Raw genomic sequence first — 20,404 nt, forward strand, 5'->3', positions numbered from 1 at the left:
AAGACATAAAGGCCTGGATGTCCCACAATTTGCTGCAGTTACAACTGCAGCAATTTTCATTTTAGTCACAACTCCCAAGTCCACTAACATCCTACCTTCCTAAGTTAAACCTACTACCCTGAGCAAACTTGTTCCTCCCCACATGCTTCCACCAGTAAGTCTACCTTTGGATATTAGTACTCTTGCCTGTCTTGCCTGTGTTTGGGTTGTGGATTTCTTATATATAAATTGTGGACTGTGTACATGCTCTGGATTTTGTAAATTGTTTTTTGATTTTGGATTTATTATTAAAGGACCTCACAACTCCACTCCAAGCAGTAGGCTCTCACGGTCTATATTAATCATCTTGGCACTTACCCACCTGTACCTCTCCTGTTCAGTGGTCAATTGACACCCAGTGATGCTCTATCGCTCTGCCACCTACCTGTCTACCTGTCTCAGGAACGCAAGGCTCCCACTCATCATCAACTCACTCGCCTCATCTTTACACCTATCTTCTGATCTTAATTAAACTGTTTAATGACTCCTTTACATCTGAGTCTATTCCTGGGTCCTCTAAAACAACTGTGGGATTGGTGGACGACCACTCTGCCTCCTGCTCTACCTCCTGCCCCACAGTCACCATACAGTACTGGGTTTTGACCTCATCCCTTGCATTTCAGAGAATTCATAGATTACATTACCTAGATTATGAAATTCAAAAATGATTTTCAAATAAAACATTATTATTCTCAAAGAATGATGAACTTCGCCCCATCCTTACTTCTAAAAGACTCTGCCTCTCTGGTATGGTCTTCTTATACCCAGTCATAAAACTGACCTGTTGCCAACTAAAATGACCAGCTGTGATATGTTACAGGTGTATTACACAAGCATTAAAAAACTTCTCTAGTGTTGCTGCCCCTTGCCCAACTATTTTTAAATGAGTTGCTGGCTTCAAATGCAAAATTAGCAAAATTAGCAAACATTTCTTAGTAAACAACCAAAATTCTTAGTTTCAACATTTAATGTGTTCCCTCTGTATATCTACATTAAAAATTGGTTTTACATGAGTTGCAAATCTTTACATTTTGTTTTTGTTTACATTTTAAACAACATGGCAAATTCTTTGGAAATAGGTTTTGTATTTTTGTTTACTTTAAAATACTGTGGGGCTTTTATTTGTTAATATGTTAAAAGACAAATTCATTGTTTATGTTTTAAAAATTTTTACACAAATGGTTAAATGTGAAATTCATGTAGAATTTATGTTTTAATGTGAACTTATCTTTAAACATTAAAGTTGCACAAAATTAATTTCATTGTAGGAATCAGTGGTAGATCAGAATCAGGCAGTGGGAGGCATAAAACTGATCTAATAATTATATAGAACCAACAGCGCTGCAGGTTTTCATGGTGTATGCATCATTTGAAGACACTCCTAGAACTAATAATGATGCGTTGTGAAATGTTAATCATCTGAGTGAAAAAGTATGCATGTAGTTATTTTCTATTTAGTACTGCTATTCATGTATATTTTCATTTTTTAAAATGTTTGCTAAAATATAAATGTATATTTTCACAGGAATTAAAGCTTGCTATTAGAACACATTGGCAAATGAATAATAAACAATGCAATTATAAAAAAATAAATATTATATAAAGTATGGTCACAAATAAAACTCATTATTGGCAGCACATCTCTGTTGTCATTCACATAGGCTGACTGCTGATTCTGCATAAAGACGTCTTAGCGAACTATGGTTGATTACAGACACCAAAATGGTTATTTTGAACTACTTTTCATAAATCTGTTTATTCTAGAGTCTAGAGTTGTTGACAGTCTTTGGCAGATTTTCAGAAACTATATTAATGTTAGCAGACATTGTCAAAACATTTTTTTAAATCACACATACAATGAGGCTGCACACGTGAACACAAACAACGGTAAATAAAATAAATACAAAGGAAATGCAACACAGTGAATTTGGAGGAACAATATATGTCCATCATAACAGACAAAAAACAGTCGTTTACTGATATTTGTATATAAAGCAATTTAACCTCCAAAATGCATCAATGCTACCTGTGACAGAATGAGCCATATGTTTAGTCTTTCATTCACTGCACACTTGTACATATTCTGCCATTTAAAGATGCAATCAGTAATATTCTGGTGAATTAGGCTTTTCTTGAAGTTCTCTTGAAGAAATAGAGAATTGCTGGTCTTCATGATAAACTTTAATACTACACCAGTGCAGTACTCCTTTAACATTGAAACAATCTACCCGAAAATCAACTTCGAACCTCACAAATAATTCTGCTAACAATCTATGGGATTATTTTAAGCATATAAGATTCAGTATTAGTAACACTACAGAGCCTGCCGTTACTGACTGCACCTTTATCTAACAGCTGCAATATTCATTAACCAGCATTCATTATCAAATTAGACATCAGTCATCTATAGTGCTGTCCAGTGATGACTAAAAACATGAGGGTATCTCACATCTCTATCATCTCACAAATGCAGGTAGTGAGCAGATGAATCTTTTAATTCCCACACATCATCAGTCCAGGTGTCGAAGTTCAGTATTGTCTTTCTGAAAAGTCCCAATGAAATATCCCATAACCAGTACAAAGGACATCAGAGACTTGACCAGACGGGTCAAATTGCTAAAGAGGAAACCACCGAATCTGCTGACAATTCCATCACAGCATTTAAGGACACAGCATGCACCTTGAACACACCGTAGTGTCAGTGGGCACTTCCTACTGCAGGACAAAGCAGCCACCAGGTTATTTTTGATTATTAACTGGAAGATTAAGATGGTGGATATATGGCCCAGTATGCAATGCTGCAGTTCTTTTAAGCAAACAGAAAGGCACCATTGATAGTTTTCTGCACTGACATATACTGTGAGCCATTGCTACTTACTAGTGTATGGCACTTTACCTACAAGACATGAACACACTTGCGCTTTTTTTAAATACAAAACTCCTTGTTCACTACATCTCTAAAATAAAAGTTTTATTTATCTTTAAAACTCTTTACACAGCAAATAATTTATAGAAAATAAAGGTTTAATAGTGATTATTCTTTTTTTTCCTGAACATAAAGCACTCCTACACTTTACACAGCAACTGGATCTTGTTTGATGGTTGAATTAGATGACTTGACTTTGACGTCACCGTTTGGTGATGCTGGGTTAGTCCTTCTGCTGTCCTGGAGCATCAAGGCTATAGTGCGGTCTGTGGCAATGAAGGGCATGTGTTCCTCCTGAGGCTCCTGTTTTTCACTCACTAATATACCGTCTACACTGAACTCTCCATTAAGCAGCACATGACCATTGGCGACTCCTGCTGTTTTGATGCTACAGTCGTTGATGTTGTTGTTTGTCTTCGTTCGCCTCTCAGGTGATGCTGTGACTGTATTGCTGTCAGGCTCACCTGTGGTGTGGTAGTTAGCATTCTCCATAGTAAACAATGGGCTGGGTGGTAAGCTGTGTGCCACATGACCATGGTTGTAGTGAGCAGACCTCCTCTTCTGTTCATCTCTGCTTGAGGACTTGTTGGACAGCAACAGAGGGCGCTCCTCCTCACCAGAGGGACTCAAAGCCACTGAGGGGACAGAGATGGCCAGGCTAGATAGGGGGGCTGACATCTCTGATGGTGGAGACCCCGGAGTTGCAGGAGAAGTCTGGGATACTGGTGAAGGCTGTGGTGGGCATGTCACATCATCTACAAACCTACATCACAAACACAGTTACACAAGAAAAACGTTTGTACATGTCGCAAAAATGTTTATGCAGGAATGGACTGGGAACAAAAAAAGCACGTTTTTCAATGCATGTAAAAATTGTAATGATCACCTGACGCCTACTTTAAATTTGTGTTTTGATACAGAATGTCCATGAGCACGTGGTGCCAGGCCCCTTTTTACACAAAAAGATTAAAACTACCTTACAGCATTCAAGATCCAAAGGGTTCAGATATCTGTATCAATAAATTACAACAAAACGTCTCAACACAGAAACATTGCCTCAGTACAAGCCAACAGTGTAACATCCCATAAAGGATGTATTGAGGCAGCTACTGTATTGGTTTTTCCACATCATAAAAAACATTTGAATAAAACTATTTTCGAACTTCTTTCTAGCTGCCACAGCAGAGTTGGATCACTTACTCAGCGTAATGGTTTCTTCATAATAATGATGAATGCAGACTCCTGCACGTTTGACTTTTACTGACCTTTGCTAGCATTTATTGGCTATGGTGAGTGATATGGAGTCTAATGCTAAAATACAGCTAAAGCCACTTTGTAGTTTTTCCAACAACACCCGTGTCCTCCTCCCTGAGGCTCCAGTCAACATAGACTAATGCCATGTAGAGCAGTGCAAAACTCAACAATTGGTAGCTCTATTTATCTTTCACACACAGAAACACATTGACAACAGACCTGTCTGTGAACTGTCATTGTCAGTGCTGCTGATCGCACACATAACTCTTTAACTAAGTTATTAACACCAAGCACATAAAGAGCCTGGTTAGTAAAGGTAGCTAAAGCTCCCTTAAGCTAAACATTCCACTAAATGTTAAAAATCGCTGACTTACGATATGAAAGATGTCTCTTTTATAAATATGTTAAAAAGCAGCGCTTCACTCTTTCCTGGTTCAGAACTGGTGCAGCCCCACCTGGATTCTAGTTTCTGCAAGACAGGCACTTTTCCATAAATTGTGGGTATAATTTATGATCAATAAACTCTTGTGACTTTTTAAAATCACATTTTTAGTTCTAATGTGTTATCAGATGTAGACTAGAATTTTGTTGCACGTGTACGGTGATAATTTTCTACAAAGTAGTTTGAATTACATTTTCTAGATTTCTCCCTGGATTTGCTTTAGTTCAGCTTCATCCAATGTGAAGAAATCTTTTCCTCCCCAGCATTGCAGACTGCCTATGCGTGATGCTTTAGTGCACTCTATGTTTTTTGTTTCCCCTCTTCTTTTATTTTTGCACTGCAAAACTCAAACGATTCAGTGCTAGTGATTTCTGGTTGAATGCGGTTTTCCCTCATTTTGAAAACAGTTCAGTCAACAACTCTTTTCAGAGTGTTAACAAAACAGCACTGTTCATAGTGTAGCACACAAAAGGCTGCAGAGCAACCAACTGACCTTTGTTCTTTTCTCATGAGGACTCAGAAAAGATCTCCTCCGTTTCCAGAACCTTAGTTATTGGTACTTATCTTTATCACTCAACCATCTCCGGGAGAAAGTAGACTTTTTTCCTTGACATGTATTTACATGTATATCCAGGATCCATGACTTTATAACTGATACTTATTAACAGTCTTTCCTAAAAGACCACTCTATGATTACTCAACAGATTTAACCCAGGTTGAACTCATCTGCTCTGCACATGGAGACTGACTCTCAGTGTCCAGGAGCAAATCCCAGCCCATGCACCAGATATATCCTTGAGCAAGACATTGGAGAGTTCAAAGAGCACAAATTTCACTTTAACATAATGTACATATGTACTGAGGATTAAATTTTTTTTTAGCATCTGCCACCTTAAACCAGTCAATCCTTGCCGTTACGTTGTAGGCAATTATTAAACTAATCTGGACATCAGGACTCCTTAATACCCATCCAGTGTTCCTCACCCTGACTGAGGGGTGGGAGCATCACTGCATGCTGTATTTCCACCAGACACTGAAAGAGGCGTTGGAAATGTTTTTTGCTTCTTATTTACACTTATACTTATAATGTGTTTACCATTTATATTTTTTTATTATGAGTTTAACTCTAATTACTGCTTTCTCCATCTCCCAGCACAAGCATTGCAAGCGAGGTTACAGGGAAACGGGAGGAAACTGGCAAATATACTGTGCAGTGACTTTGAAGGACCATTAGGTGACTGTTTGTTAATGTAACCAACACTCATATCACATGATGATTTAAGAAGAAAACCTTTGTGGGAGAACAGTGTTTTAAGCAGCAACCATCAGTGAAGCACTGGTACTTTTTCAGTTTTCATTTCATTGCAACTTAAGGTACACACCTTTTATTAACACGTCCAAAGATTTGTTATAATAATAATTATCATCATAATAATAATTATTATAGTTATTCAATCATCTGTCATTATGATTGGGCCACAGTACAGTAGTGCTCTGGTGGACAATGGCATCACGAATGATTAAAGGATGATTTCAGTCTTTTGCTAATGTAATCAGATTTTCAACAATAGCCACACAGACAGTAAAACCAACAATGAACTGTCTCCACAAATGTTTAGTGTCCAGCAGCAAAGTTGAATTGATTTGATTTGTCTGTGCCAAAGATTTTTAGGCCAATTACAAAAGAAGATGAGTCAAACACATCGTTCCAGTGGGTAATGTGACTTCATTCCAAACCAATGTTTTTATTCAGAAAAAACGGTTAAAATATTGTGTTATTCTTTAGTTTATTAACAAACAATTGCTGAAAGAGTGTTTTCTTTCATTTGTGCTTCTTGGTTCTTTGCTTGTGATGCAAAACTAATATTAGTCAGTCGATTACCTTGTACTTTAAAGCAAGTCCCTGTTGGAGTTTAATGTGTCTCAGCACATCTTTGAATGAGCACCTAAGTCTGTGGTGCAATCGGTGGCATTCAGACGGCCCCGGCCGCCCTGTGTGGTACGCTGGCTCTGCTCCGTCAATGACATCACCGAGACAGACTCGGTGTCAGACAGAACACTGTTGCTCCAGTCATTACTCCAGCTGCAGAGACAGGGAGGTGGTCATTTACTCGGTGACAGGTCTAAAACAGGCCTCTATGCCTTGATGACATAAAAATATTACCAAATTTGTGAGCCAGTTTGCTCATAGTTTGCATGGATTCAAATTTGGACTTAATGTAATGTTTTAAATAAGCCATTAATTGCTAACTGAAGTGTAGGAAAGTGGACCTAGCACAAATGTGCAACCCTGTCTGTTTTCTGTTGTCTTCATTGCTCTATAAGACAGTATGATAATCTTGGTACATGCTAGAAACAAAGGATGACTTGGTGCAGGAGGCACAGTCTGTTTTCGGCAAACGTCTCATTTGAGTTTTGCTGTGACAGAACAATGACCCACAATTCGCCGACCATGGGTCTGAGGACTATCACCTGCTGATTAGAATGCAAGTGATGAGTGAAAAAAGTGGCAAAACAGATATTTATGGCAGATTAATATTTTTTATGTGCAAGAACATATTTGTTAGGCAAAATGTAATTTTACTAAAGATATGAAACAATGTTACTTATTGATTTCCTACACTATATTGTTTAGTGCTCTGTGTGTTCTCTGTAACATCCATACAGAAAGGATGTGCTGACATTTACATCAGAACAATCTGATTGTTTCACATCAGCACAGGTCATTGCTGATGCTATAGAAAATAAATAGTTATCTATTTCATTTATACCATGTGATGTAAAAATTATCCTTGTTTTTAAAAATGTGTTTTAGAGACCGAGGCTTTCACATGAATGCAATTACAAATAGAGACTAGACTCTTCACAAGGTGAAGACGCACTGTAAGTGGGCTTTGTCCTCAGTGAATTCTTGTTTGGATGTGTACAGATATCCAGGTGACTTATGTGTTGAGTCCTATTTTATTGACATATCAACAAGTGCAAAGTGCCGCGTGTTATGGGCTTAATGTGCAGCAGCACACAGTGCAAAAAGGGCTTGGTGATGGTGAATATAAATCAGAGATTTATACCCACTTCCAGTCATATCACTGATCTCATACACTGCTACAGCTAAACCCATCACAATGAGGCACTCAACCAAGGAAGAATCAGCTATTTCAGGGTCATAGTGTAGTCTAGACGGTGCTCAGCAACACGACCACAAATCTGCAGCCTGAGGCAGGTGGTGTGTGTGTGTGTGTGTGTGTGTGTGTGTGTGTGTGTGTGTTTATCAGATTCAGTGTAATTCTATGCTACATCTCATTGGAAATAGTGTCATCATTTCTTAGAAGGTGATCTAGTTCGTGTATGTAAATGAATTCTAACAACTTCAGCTGGGGGACAGCCACCCTCCTTTTTGAAACCTTTCAGCCTTTGTTTCATCAGCCCACAAAGCTGCTGGACAGCAGCAGTTTCCTCTGTGGCATCCTGTGATGGACATCAGTGCTCCATCAACTCATGAACAGACACAGCTCCATGAAGCTACAGCTTTGGTGAACACAGCAACATGCGGGCAAAAGCATATGGTTCCAGTGATGATTCTGCACATTGCTTCCATAATATTACTACTTTATCCTTTTCAGCTCACATATGATATTTTCCTATTTTCCAACTTTAACAACCTCCCCTTAAATCATACTCTCTAGTTTTTTAAGTCCAGCATCTCTCCTACCTACTGGTTAACTGACTCACATACATTTCAAATCACAACTTGTACACGCTCCATATGTGTGAACGATTGTTGTAAATTGCAAAACCCCAGTTTCTGACTATCGGGAATGTTACACAAGAGCACTGTAATTAGTGAAGCCTTTAGCACATTCTTCTCAAGCCTTTACATGCTTGTCAACAGCACAAGTTCAGGAGACTAAGCTCACATATTCTCTTAACAATAGAAGAATTTTTCAAGAATTGACACAATTCTCAAGTGACCATCTAATGTCAATAATAGGTAACAAATTAATGAAATCAGGAATCCATAGTCTAATTTCTTATACACTTTGATGAAACCTTCTGTATTACAGTCCCTCATGACTTCCATAATGTCTTTAGATGCAGAAAAGACATTAGATTTATATTATTTTCCGCCACTTAACTAACATCTCAGTTTTGCATCATATTTAAAACAACTGGATCAATTATGTAATGCACTCACCATCTCTGTGATAACTGATGTGAAACAAAACATGCCCATTATCTGTTTTGAGATTTACATTATTCACTGGTGGACTTGCTAGATGTACATTGGTATTGGCGCTGCATAAAAAACATTTGAATTGAACATAAAAGAACGTAACGGGCACCAGAATGAATGAGAAGAGAGAACAGTGATGCTACCTAATTTTTAAATCCTTCCACCAAAGTCCGACTAAAACTGAAACTAACACAAAGTCGCCTCTATAGGTCCAAATAAGTTAATTCCGACCACATTTGTCCTTGCACTGTCATCACTTGGAGACACATGACACACACAAAAACAAGTTGCGTTTTGTGACTATACAGCTGCACAATTAAACAATGCTTGTAAAACACTGAATTATAATATGTGATACCTCTACTGAGGTAACATCAAACACACTTTTCCACAAATCACCAGTTCCCCTGAGCTACAGTAGACCAGCTTCTGTCTGATTCAAACCAATCCAAATGTACCAGGCTGATATACAAATTTAAACTCTTTTCTTACCTTTGGCTGGAAATGTGGGTGAGTGCAGTGGGTTCATGCTCAGATAAGGCATATTTGCTTGTAGATATGGTGGTTTGTGTCTCCTCGGCTGCATGCTGTACAGTCCCCCCATTACATTGCTACAAAAAGGGAAGTAGAAAACACTTGATGCGTATGGTGACTGTAAAGCTTTTCATACATTGTATTTGACAATTAGTAACAACATACATTGATAAGCTGCAAATCTTGAAGAGGCAAGTTAGAAATCGGACGTCCTCTGGCTGAGTTGGGGCTAATACCAGTGTTGGTATTGTTTCTTTTATTTCTCAGACTCTGCCTCAGGCGGTCATGGAGCTTCTTCCTCTGCTTCCTGTTAGTGAAAAAACACACTGGGTTGTGAGTCAGTCCATTAAAATTGGACCACGTGTCTGAGTGGAGAGTGTAAATATCTAAGGTGATACGTTTACCCCATATTGCTGCTATGCCTTTGACTATAGAAATTAATATTTGAAAGTATTGAGATTGGTGTAAAATACAACCCATGATCTTGTTATAAATTTCAGTAACATCACAAAATCCCCAAATGCCTCTCAGCTCAGTTCTTTAGCCTGTCTAGCCCTTTCATCATTTCTATGGAGCTTATGCCCAATGTCCTCTATGCTGTGTTTCTGTGTACCTGCCCTGGTAATTGATTAAAGTGACAAGCTAATAGCATACATGGATGCATCGACTACACCATTAAGCTAACTAAACTTTAATGCTTTTTTCATGCCAATCAGAGGTAGTGGAACATGTAAAAATATACTATATGTGGGGCAGGAAGTGAAACAACTAAGCATAACAACAACAAAAAAGAACATAAAACAAAATCAGAAGTTGTTAAAGTTTGTATGATGAACATGAAATAGTGTATTTTATTGTCAATGTCTTTGACACAACAACTCATCATCAATCCTAAATTGAAAGTACAGCTGACGTTTGGAAAGCCAATAGTAACTGAACAGACATTTACCGAAAACCCTTTTTGTGCCACTTGCCATTACATTAATTACATGCTGTTTAGCACATCTGAATAAGATGGTGTCTGCTTATAATGTTATTATGCAAACCCTGAATACAAATCTTGCAAATTGGATTACTTTAAAAGTGAGTAACAGTTTAGCATATGTAGATTATGCAAATAGCCTGTGCATATGGGTTAAAGTGTATTGAGCTGATGGTAACAGCTCAATTCAACTAACAAGTTTTCCAAGTGTGAACATGTGAAATTAGATTTATGAAGAGTTTTGAAGTGGCAAATAAATACTAATATATGAATACACTCACTGGTCACTTTATGAAGTATGCCTGTACAATCTCATGAAATCCAATGCAGCATCATAAATTCTACTTTACAAAGTTATAATTTTAAAGTTTTTAAGATGAAACTGTCAGAAAGTTGATAATTATACTCTCTGTTTATTATTGAGGTGAATTTGGGTATTGGAGTCGTACTGGAGTGCATTATAAGAAGAGGTGGTTCTAAAGTTTTTCAAAATGAATGAGGTGGCATAGCTGCTGTTTTGAATCACATTAGATTGCACAGGTGTACCTAATAAAGTGGCCAGAGAGTGTAAATAGTATTTCTATTTCCACAAACATTTTTTATGAAAAATTACAATTAAAATTTAGAGTTATGGGTTTATCACAGAATAAGCAGAAAATGATACTGAGGAAAGATACATGATGTAATGAAGCTCTGCTACCACCATCATCTGTTTGCTCACATATAATAACATTTATAGAAATGCTCTATTATTCATTAACACTCCAAAACCAAGATGACAATGCCAGAAAAGCTTACAAGACAGAATATTAGTCTGGAGGAAGAGCTAGAATGTTGAAATAAACATTTATGAATTTAGCTGCAAAGCCTCACTTTACTCCACATTATTTAAATTTGTTTAAATAGTTTAACCATCTATTTTATGTTGCTTCCTTCTGAGCTGAGGTTAATAGATAAAAACGTTCAATACACTTTCTGATTTGACTACTACACACAAGAAGTGAAGTTCAAAGATATCTAAGGCCCCTTCGAAGCTAAATCATGAAAGCCTTTGCCTCAGTCAAACATTTAAAGTGTTACTGTACATCAGTTACCCCTGGTTGCTATCTCAAATTTGGTTTGCAGAAACCCCGGGGGTAGTTTCTCATTATTGCCACACCTCCACACTTATTTTTTCAAAGGTTTCTCTCATCTTGAGCTCTGTAACTTCCTGTGAATTTTATTGTGAATAAGAATTGAAAGTTAATATAAAGTTCAGGCTTTGAGAGATTTGGAGATTTTAGAGCACTATTCAATGCAATAACAAAATCAGTGAGTGTACCTTAAGTTAATAAATTAAACGGAAAAATGTGACATAAATTACTTTGTTTTGCAGTAGGCAACCACACACATGATCCCAACGACTAGGAGTGCAATGCAGATCCCTGTTATTGTTAAAATACGTTTCTGATACAGCTCCTCAGCTTCTGAAAAAGAGGACAGTCCACTCTTAAAACTTTGTCTACAACACACAGAGAAACACACAAACATATACATGAAAATCAGAAAACTCAAATAATTAGAAGAAGCTCAGAATCTATCCCAGTACTGCTGATACGACATGAAGTCTAAATAACTAAACTCCGTGCAGAGATGGTACTGTAGATATGAATAAATCTTTCCTTCTAAATGTACTGAACAAAATTTGAGAAAAAAGTGGCACTAGAGCGATTTACACTATTATTGCACTTCCATAAAGTTGGTGGACTTGTGAGTGGCAGTTTCATCAGAAACAGTCAATTGAAGCAGCTGAGATCCACTGAGACATCCTGACTCTGTTCCACAGTAGATCAGACTCCAAAAACACACACACTTCCCAATAATCTCCTGACATTAGACTCAAAAAACATAACTACTAACAACTTCAAAATTAGTGGATTTTCCCCAAATAACCCCATAATAAGATCAGACAAATGTTTACAGTACATGTTCTAGTTTCATCGTTCTGTGCTTCAGTTGTGTGAGAGTACAACTATCACTAAAGAAAATATAAAATATGTTACAGGTCTTTAGAAGTGTTGTTACTAGAAGTATTTAAAATATACTTCCATCCTAATTAAGTCTCTCAGATCCTGTAGCTGCAGAACTTTAGTTACCAATTCCAGAGAAATGGCTCTAACACCCAGCAAACTAAATCCCCAAAGTAAGTTTTCTATCAATACGTAACTGAGCGTCTTTGCATATTAGATACCAAATTGAATCATTTAAAACATTCAGTAAGTTAACGTACAATATCAGTCTACTTAAAATTCTTTTGATGGAGGAACAGATTCGACTCAAACTGCACCATGCAGACCAGTTCTTCTCTATACCCCTTTTGCATTAGGTCGATAGCATACATTTCTACTTTTTTATGCATTATAGCAGAAAGGAAGTGATCCCATGTTTGATGAAAAGAGAGAGAAACTACAGAGCTTCTACAGGGAAGACGGGACATGAGGAACAGTGGGAAACACATAGAACATCTGGTGGAGGTGGAAACAGGAAGGCAGATGGCAGAAGGAGATGGCTGGAGGAGGACAGTGGTGCTGCTCTGCTATTTCATGCTGAGCACTGGTTGCAACAGAAAATGCAGGAAGGGAGAGCTGAAGGGATGTGAACATACAGCATCAGGAATGTGCAGCCTGTCTGGCTTTCAAAGTGCACTCAAATCAGCCGCATTGCACTGCTTTGTTGAATTGAGGTGTGACGTTTGACATTCCAACTATTCATAATAATCACAATAATATGTTGGTGGTATCTTTGATTTCTAAAACATGAAGAATGGGATGTAATATTTGTCGTAATGATCAAGGCTGTATGATCCCTTCATCAGGCATGAGAAAACTAGCTTTAGTAGAGGGTTTTAGCTCACAGTCTTACATCTGCAAACTAGGAGGAAGGAACAATCCATACCCATAAATTCAATTCCAAGATGTTCTGTCAGTGCAGAAAGGTGGCAAAAACAAAAAAAGGAAATTGGGTTTTTCAGATAAGGTAATATACGATTTTCACACATGTGTTTTAAGGTAAAAAGAGTTAGTTTTTTCTTACACTATACCACAAGTTATTATACAGAAAAGCCTAAAACTGCACCTCCTCACTACACATCGAGTATCTTGCATCGATCCTAAAGGTACAGGAAACACGCCGCACCTGAATAAAGTTTTCTCAAAGATTTCCAGACACCAAGTGCTGCATGAATTTGCATAAGAGGCAAATAGAATTTAGGAACAAAGTCACACTGTATAAGTTGCTATGGCAATACACAAACATGACATACGTTGTAACAGCAACACTGGAATCTTGCATAAACTGTGTTTTATTCATTATATGCTGGATATCAGCAACCAAATTATTTTCCCTTTCATTGGGTTGAATGTTATTTCTGGACTGGAACATTGACATTGGACTCAAAATGCTAAACCCAAGATTACATTTGATAATGTCCTAAACATCCAGTGCCAGCTGTTTTTGGAGTTCATGCTTCCTACTGCATCGGATGTCGAATTGCAGGCCTGGAGGTGCATGTGACAGGACACAAACTCTGGACTCTTGTGTGATAGTCAGACATTTTGGAAAAATGGTGTAAAATGGGTGAATCTACTGCTTCCATTTAAATTTGAATGGACTCACTCATTGTCAAGCTTAACAACAATAACTGAGGCTTTGGGAACACAGACTTTAAGCTCAGCTCATTTTTTATCCATCAAAAACAGTAAGTCTTTTCTCAGTAAGGTTGAAAAAGCTCTTTATAGTAAATTATTTTACAGTCAGAAATATGTGTAACAGTCCTTCACTGTGGCACATCAGAGATGTAGGGAATATGGGTAAAACCAAGGTTCCTTTTTTAGGCTTTGGTTATGTGTAGGACAAAACATTGACAACCTGTTCTGGATTTGAATCAAAAATGTATCCACATTTATGAAAAGAATCATAAACTGTGGAAACAAGTTCCCTGTACCTTTAAAATATTGTTGAAACCTTTGTCTCCAAAAATGATGTTTCTATACAACTGGAAAACACAAATTTATTTTTGTGGGGAACATAATTATAACTCAGTTATGATTTTTTTGAGCTTATGTTGACATTTAATGTAAATAGAAAAGTGTATACTGGGCATATCACTAACTTGTTCCCATGCAGCATATATATGTCCAATAAAACCTACAATCTTGCAGCATAACATCCAGTTTGTCTGACTAAAGTGTTATTAGATATTTATAGTTGTGTTTAGATTGTCACAGCACTTGGTTAATAGAGATCACTTGGAACAAACACGTGTTTATTAATTTTAAAAGAAAACCTTGACATTTCTCTAACCTTAACCAAAGTGCTTCTGTTATCTAAACTTTACCTCAAATTGGGGTTTGTGATGTGACACTGTGCTGTATAAAAGCTCGATCCGTCGCATGTGCCTGGTTTCTTTTAGCAAATTCAGCTCTTTATTCATTCAGAAATTACCTTGTATCAGAGCACAATCATCCTGTGATCACACTCCCACAAAAACAACTAATCCCATTTGCAGTTTAGTTGCATAGGAACATCATTTTTGGGAAACAGCTGAAAAGGACATATTTCTTTCCTGATACTAATCCTGTTTTTCACAAATGTTTTGCTGTAATGAAATTTATGTCACCTGAATATAATATCATAGGACATTTTATAGCACTACTACACTGATGTGACTTGATCCATGCACTTCCATCATTATGCTTGGGATGGGAAACACTCAGCAGTCAACACTCTAAATTTAGCATGCTGTGATGATCATGCACCATTCCCAACACATTAGCGTTTATTGTTTGAAAAACAATTCTAAATTTGGAGTAAAATGTGATCACAACTTTTACAGAATGTCTAGAAATTAAGGGGCATTTCAGGACTGTGTCCAGGACTCCTGGACACTCCTGAACAAGGGCCTGCTACTGATCCTCGCATCCCTTTTGCATTGAGCCATTCATCAAAATTGGGAAACATGCTCATATTTACCTATTTTAACATTCATTTTTGTTGTCGCTCTAATCAATAAGCGAATGATATTAAAAGTTATTGGACTCTTTTGACCCCACTCAGCCAGTACAGAGACCCACACATCAACACGGACACACTCTGGATTTGGTCATCTCTTATGTTTCTCTCTGTTTCTCTTCGGAAAATTTGTGAATCAGGAATTTCTGATCACTTTCCCACAATATTTGATATTACAGTCCCCCCATCTGTGCACAGACCCCAGATCCCTGCCTGTCACCGTTGTACTATCACTTCATCCACTGTTGGAGACTTTGCTGCTGCTTTTACAATCACTGAGATTTAAGCACCGGGGGGGCGGGGGGGTTCTCACTCGAGCCCAGAGGATTTTCTCTCTTCTTTTAACTCTACCTGAACTCAAATCTTTGAAAGGCACGTTAATCCTATGCATTGTCCTATGGATATTGTTCCAGCTAATGTTTTAAAAGAGGTTTTGAATATTGTAGGGCCATGTCTTTTGACGTTTATTAAGAACTGTTAGTTCTTAGTTCAGGAGTTGTACCAGATGTTTTTAAGCGTGCAGTGGTAATGCCACTTCTTAAAAAGCCTCACCCTGATAACTCAGTTATAGACCTGTGACTCATCTTCCCTTTCTCTCAAAAGTACTAGAAAATGCTGTTTTTAATCAATTGGAGTCTTTTCTGAAAATTACAATATGGCTTTCGATCTAGACATAGTACTGAGTCAGCTTTGTTAAGGCTTCATAATGATATTCTTTTATCTGTTGATGCAGGGAATCCTGCTATATTGGTGCTTCTTCTCACAGCTGCCTTTGGTACTGTGGATCATGCAGCCCTCATCTCTCGCCTTGCTCAGTGTGTAGATATCCAGGGCACTGTTCTTAGATGGTTTCAGTGGCAAAATTTAAGCTATTCTTATCTGAAAAAGAGCTTGAAAAGGCAATTCAAGCCTTTATCGGCTCAAAATTATATTATTGCGATGCACGTAATGTCGGAGTCAACCAGTCTTCACTATCTCACCTCCAACTGGTTCAAGATGCTGCTGCTCAAATTTTCCCCAAACCCCCAAGGGTAAACACATAACTCCCGTTCTGTACTCACTCCAGTGCCCTTCAGTTCATTTTACAATTGATTTTAAACTGTTGCTGTTTGTTTTGAAAGCTCTTTATGGCCTAGACCTGCTCTACTTAAGTGAATTAATAGTTCTTCACAAACATGACAGAGTACCTCAGACATCTGGTCAACTTCTTTAGAAGTTCCAAAATCCAGGTGTGAAGGTGGGACAAATGTGTGTTAGCTGTTGCTGCTCCAAAACTTTGAACTCCTCACCCCCTGACATCTGCTGCATTACAGATGTGGCATGTTTTAATATTTAATCTATCTATTTAAATACTTCAAATTTTATAAAATTATAATTTTAATCATATTGTTTTTATCACTTTATCAATGTGTTTATCTTCCTTTTTATTTATTCAAGTAATGTAAATTGCTTAAATTTTGCCACTGAAACCATCTGAGAACAGTGCCCTGGATATCTACACACTGAGCAAGGCGAGAGATTAGGACGGCATGATCCACAGTACCAAAGGCAGCTGGCAAAACAATTTGGTCAACTCCTGGTTGTTTTTCAAAGTGTTATACAAATATTGATTTATTGACTGATTGATATATTGATTGATTGATTGATTGATTGATTGACTGTAAGTGATTGTAGTAGGTGACTAGAAGTGGTTGCATAGCAGCTCCCCCATCGGTGTATGAATGTGTGTGTGATTGTGAGTGTGAATGGGTGAATAAGAAGCAGTGTAAAGTGCTTTGAGTGCCAATAGGTAGAAAAGCACTATGTAAGTGCAGAACATTTACCATTTACCATTTGTAACAACAATAACATTACATGTGCAACAGTGAAATCATACTCAAAAACAGCCTGGTGAGAATATTTATTCAGTCTGAACCTCATTTCTCTTTTTACCTTCACCGTCTCTGCTGTAGATCTTCTATCTTTTTATTTTTACTGGACTGGGTGATGCAAACACTGACTGAGGACAAGCGCACAGATGTGATATGCTGATCCAGATATCAGACATGATTTAGGTCCAGCACCACATATAAAAATGGTCCAGATATGATTTAAAGAAATTAAATTGGGTTTGTCAGATTGAAGTCACTTGAGAAAAAAAAGATCAGTTTTAATGTGAATGTAGTTTGGAGGACTTGTACAGTCACCGCACTGAAAACTGAGAGACTGCTGGTGCTGATCAAACAGCCCATCATTCAAACAAACGTATATGATCAGATCCTTTCAGTCTGTGCCCTGGTGTTTTTTACCACTGCACAGCCTTATCTTAGAAATTGCATGTTGCTTGTAACTGTAAGATTGCATTTACAGAAGATTTACTCTAAGTTTAGTATCTGTGACAAACTCTGATCTGAACTAAATAGATCTTTGTAGAAAATACTGTGCACTTATATAGTGCTTTTCTACCTATTGCTACTCAAAGCGCTTTACACTGCTTCTCATTCACTAATTAACACACACTCACACACATGGGGGAAAATACAAACACTGGCAGAGAGAAACTAAGCCGGGGTTCAGTGTCTTTCTCAAGGACACTTCAACATGTAAAACCTGATAAGTGTTTCCCATCATCTCTCTCTGAATTGTGGAACAGTAAAAGCTTGTCAAATTTGGTCCAAATCAGATGCTTATGAGTGCACGCAATCTCCATATGAACAAAAGCGAGTCCCCCCTGACTTAACAATCATAATAATGTATGTGTCCAAAAAATCAACAGGCACCAAAAGAAGGATCCCAGTTAGAGACCCTTAAGGTACAGTAGGTACAGCAATCTTGTAAGTGTATTGAAAGCCACAGTGGGGAACATAAACCAAATATACATGAGTAAGACATCTACTTTAATCTACAGTATGTAGATTGTACTTGCTGAACACTTGCTGAAAAGTTAGCCACAATGAAAGCAAAACTCATCATCAGCATGTGTCATCCATGTGTCATCCATGCGCCATGTTGTAAACCATGAAGCTAATAATAGAGTAAGTCCGCTTTGACCTCAAACTGTTCAAATCCACTAAAGCCAGGACAGTTATGGCCACTGACAAGTTAACAGTCAATATATCTGAAGCCTCACTGTATCATTATTGTGCTTAAGTGTAACTCAAAGCATGTATTTTTAAATAAAACATTATGTTGCATAAAATTGCATGATAATGACCTGACATGCATGTGGAGCAACCTACTGCACCTTAGATATGGTGCTGATAGCAGTTGATCATGGCCATTGGAGAATGTGATAACATCCAAAGCACACACTGTATACAGCTGGATCACTGCTCAGCTTATTTCCCATGTATTTATCAGAACACATTTACTACAACACTGTGTTGTAGTAAAAAAAGGTCAGTAATGAGGTATTTTGGTTAGTGATAACATAAATTCCCAGAACATGGATAATCTTCTATGAAGACATACCCTAGTGATACTTTCTTAACACTGTACACAAAATCAAGATTCACTTCCAAAAAGAAATAAGGAACTAGCTGATTCTTTGGATCAGAATGTGTGGGTGTCAGATGTCTGCTGGGTTTCAGGGTTCCTGTCTTTGACGTTCATTTAAGGTTATTTTACAATTTGTTAAATATTTTCTCCCTTTCTTCCATCAGAGATTTTGACACCAAAGACTCAACTGTCTGTGTTCACACATTCACCCAAGTGAATATTCGCCATGGGGGACCAGTGGTTGTTGTTGCTTGTTCTTGAAACGACCAGTTCCACCAACAATTCAACTGTTCCTGACCCAGCCAATGTCTTTTCTGTTCCTGAGATTTCCAGATCTACTGACAAGATGCCTGTTCGTGAGTTAGTCAGTGCTGCTAACACCTAGTTGACTCAAAATGGCTGTCCTCTCTGGTTCCTGTGATGGATACTTGTGTCAAATCTCTGGTGTTCCGGCACCTGCTTCTAGGCCAACCTGATATGCCTCCTGCTCCAGTATCTATTCTTAGGTCCAACTTCCACAGTTGACACATACAGTACAGTTCATTTAGCAAATTTTTAGACCCCCTTCACTAACTAATTATGTTATGTTGAATTTTTGATGTCTGTAAATAAAAAAAAACTAACAAACAAAAAAAAACCCTGAAATATCACATTGGCCTAAGTATTCAAACACTTTGCAACAACACATGAAATTTGCCTCCCATTTCTCTTAATTGTTACTGAGTTGCTGAATGTTTCTACACCTTCACTGGAGCGAAACTTAGCAATTAGAGGAGAAAGGCCTCAGTAAGAGAGGTGACCAAGAACCCGATGGCTACTCTAACTGAGCTCCAGAGATGCTGTGTGGAGATGCAACAAAGTTCCAGAAGGACAACCACTGCAGCCCTCCACCATTCTAGGCTTTATGGCAGAGTGGCTAGACCGAAGCCTTTTCTCAGTCCAAATACATGAAAGCCCACTTTGCCCAGTTTGCAAAAAAGCAGTTGAAGGACTTTCATGCTCTAAGGAGCAAGATTTTCTGGCCTGACAAAACCAACTTTTCTGGAGTAAACATCACCTGCCCAATAACATCCCTACAGTGAAGCATGCCGGTGGCAGGATCATGCTGTGAGTGTGTTTTTCAGCAGCAGGGACTGGGAGACTGCTTAGTGTTCATAAAGCTGAATGGAGGAAAGTACAGAGATATTCTCAATGAAAACCTGTTCCACAGTTCTCAGGACCTCAGACTGGGCCAATATGACAACAATCCTAAGCACACAGTCAAGCTCATATAGTTTAGGAACTTACATAGTTTAGGGCTTAGGGACAACTATGTGAATGTCCTAGAGTGGAAAACAGAGCCCTGACTTGAACCCAATTAAACATCCTGAGAGACCTGAAAATAGCTGTCCACTGACAGTCTCCATCCAGCTTGACTGAGTTTGAGAGGATTTACAAAAAATAATGGCAGTAAATCCCCCAATCCAG

General features: G+C 37.9%; 1 protein-coding gene across 8 annotated transcripts in view; it reads right to left on the reverse strand.

Annotated features, from left to right (window-relative positions):
• Nucleotides 1-1,003: 1,003 nt before the first annotated feature.
• Nucleotides 1,004-20,404, reverse strand: part of nrg1 (neuregulin 1) — a 35,342-nt gene continuing 15,941 nt past the window's right edge. For 2 of the 8 annotated variants that reach the window (XM_067484181.1, XM_067484180.1), the window contains 5 exons: nucleotides 13,346-13,369; nucleotides 11,775-11,877; nucleotides 9,595-9,736; nucleotides 9,388-9,506; nucleotides 1,004-3,728 (listed from right to left, as the gene is read on the reverse strand). In XM_067484181.1, coding sequence (XP_067340282.1) covers nucleotides 3,113-3,728; nucleotides 9,388-9,506; nucleotides 9,595-9,736; nucleotides 11,775-11,877; nucleotides 13,346-13,369 — 1,004 coding nt within the window. In that variant the 3' untranslated portion in view covers nucleotides 1,004-3,112. Of the gene's footprint in view, nucleotides 3,729-6,543; nucleotides 6,745-9,387; nucleotides 9,507-9,594; nucleotides 9,737-11,774; nucleotides 11,878-13,345; nucleotides 13,370-20,404 lie in introns of all 8 variants that reach the window. The other 6 variants (XM_067484185.1, XM_067484183.1, XM_067484187.1 and 3 more) reach the window with 5 other exon arrangements.

Source organism: Channa argus, chromosome 18 (assembly GCF_033026475.1).
Source record: "Channa argus isolate prfri chromosome 18, Channa argus male v1.0, whole genome shotgun sequence".
Classification (NCBI taxonomy): Eukaryota; Metazoa; Chordata; class Actinopteri; order Anabantiformes; family Channidae; genus Channa; species Channa argus.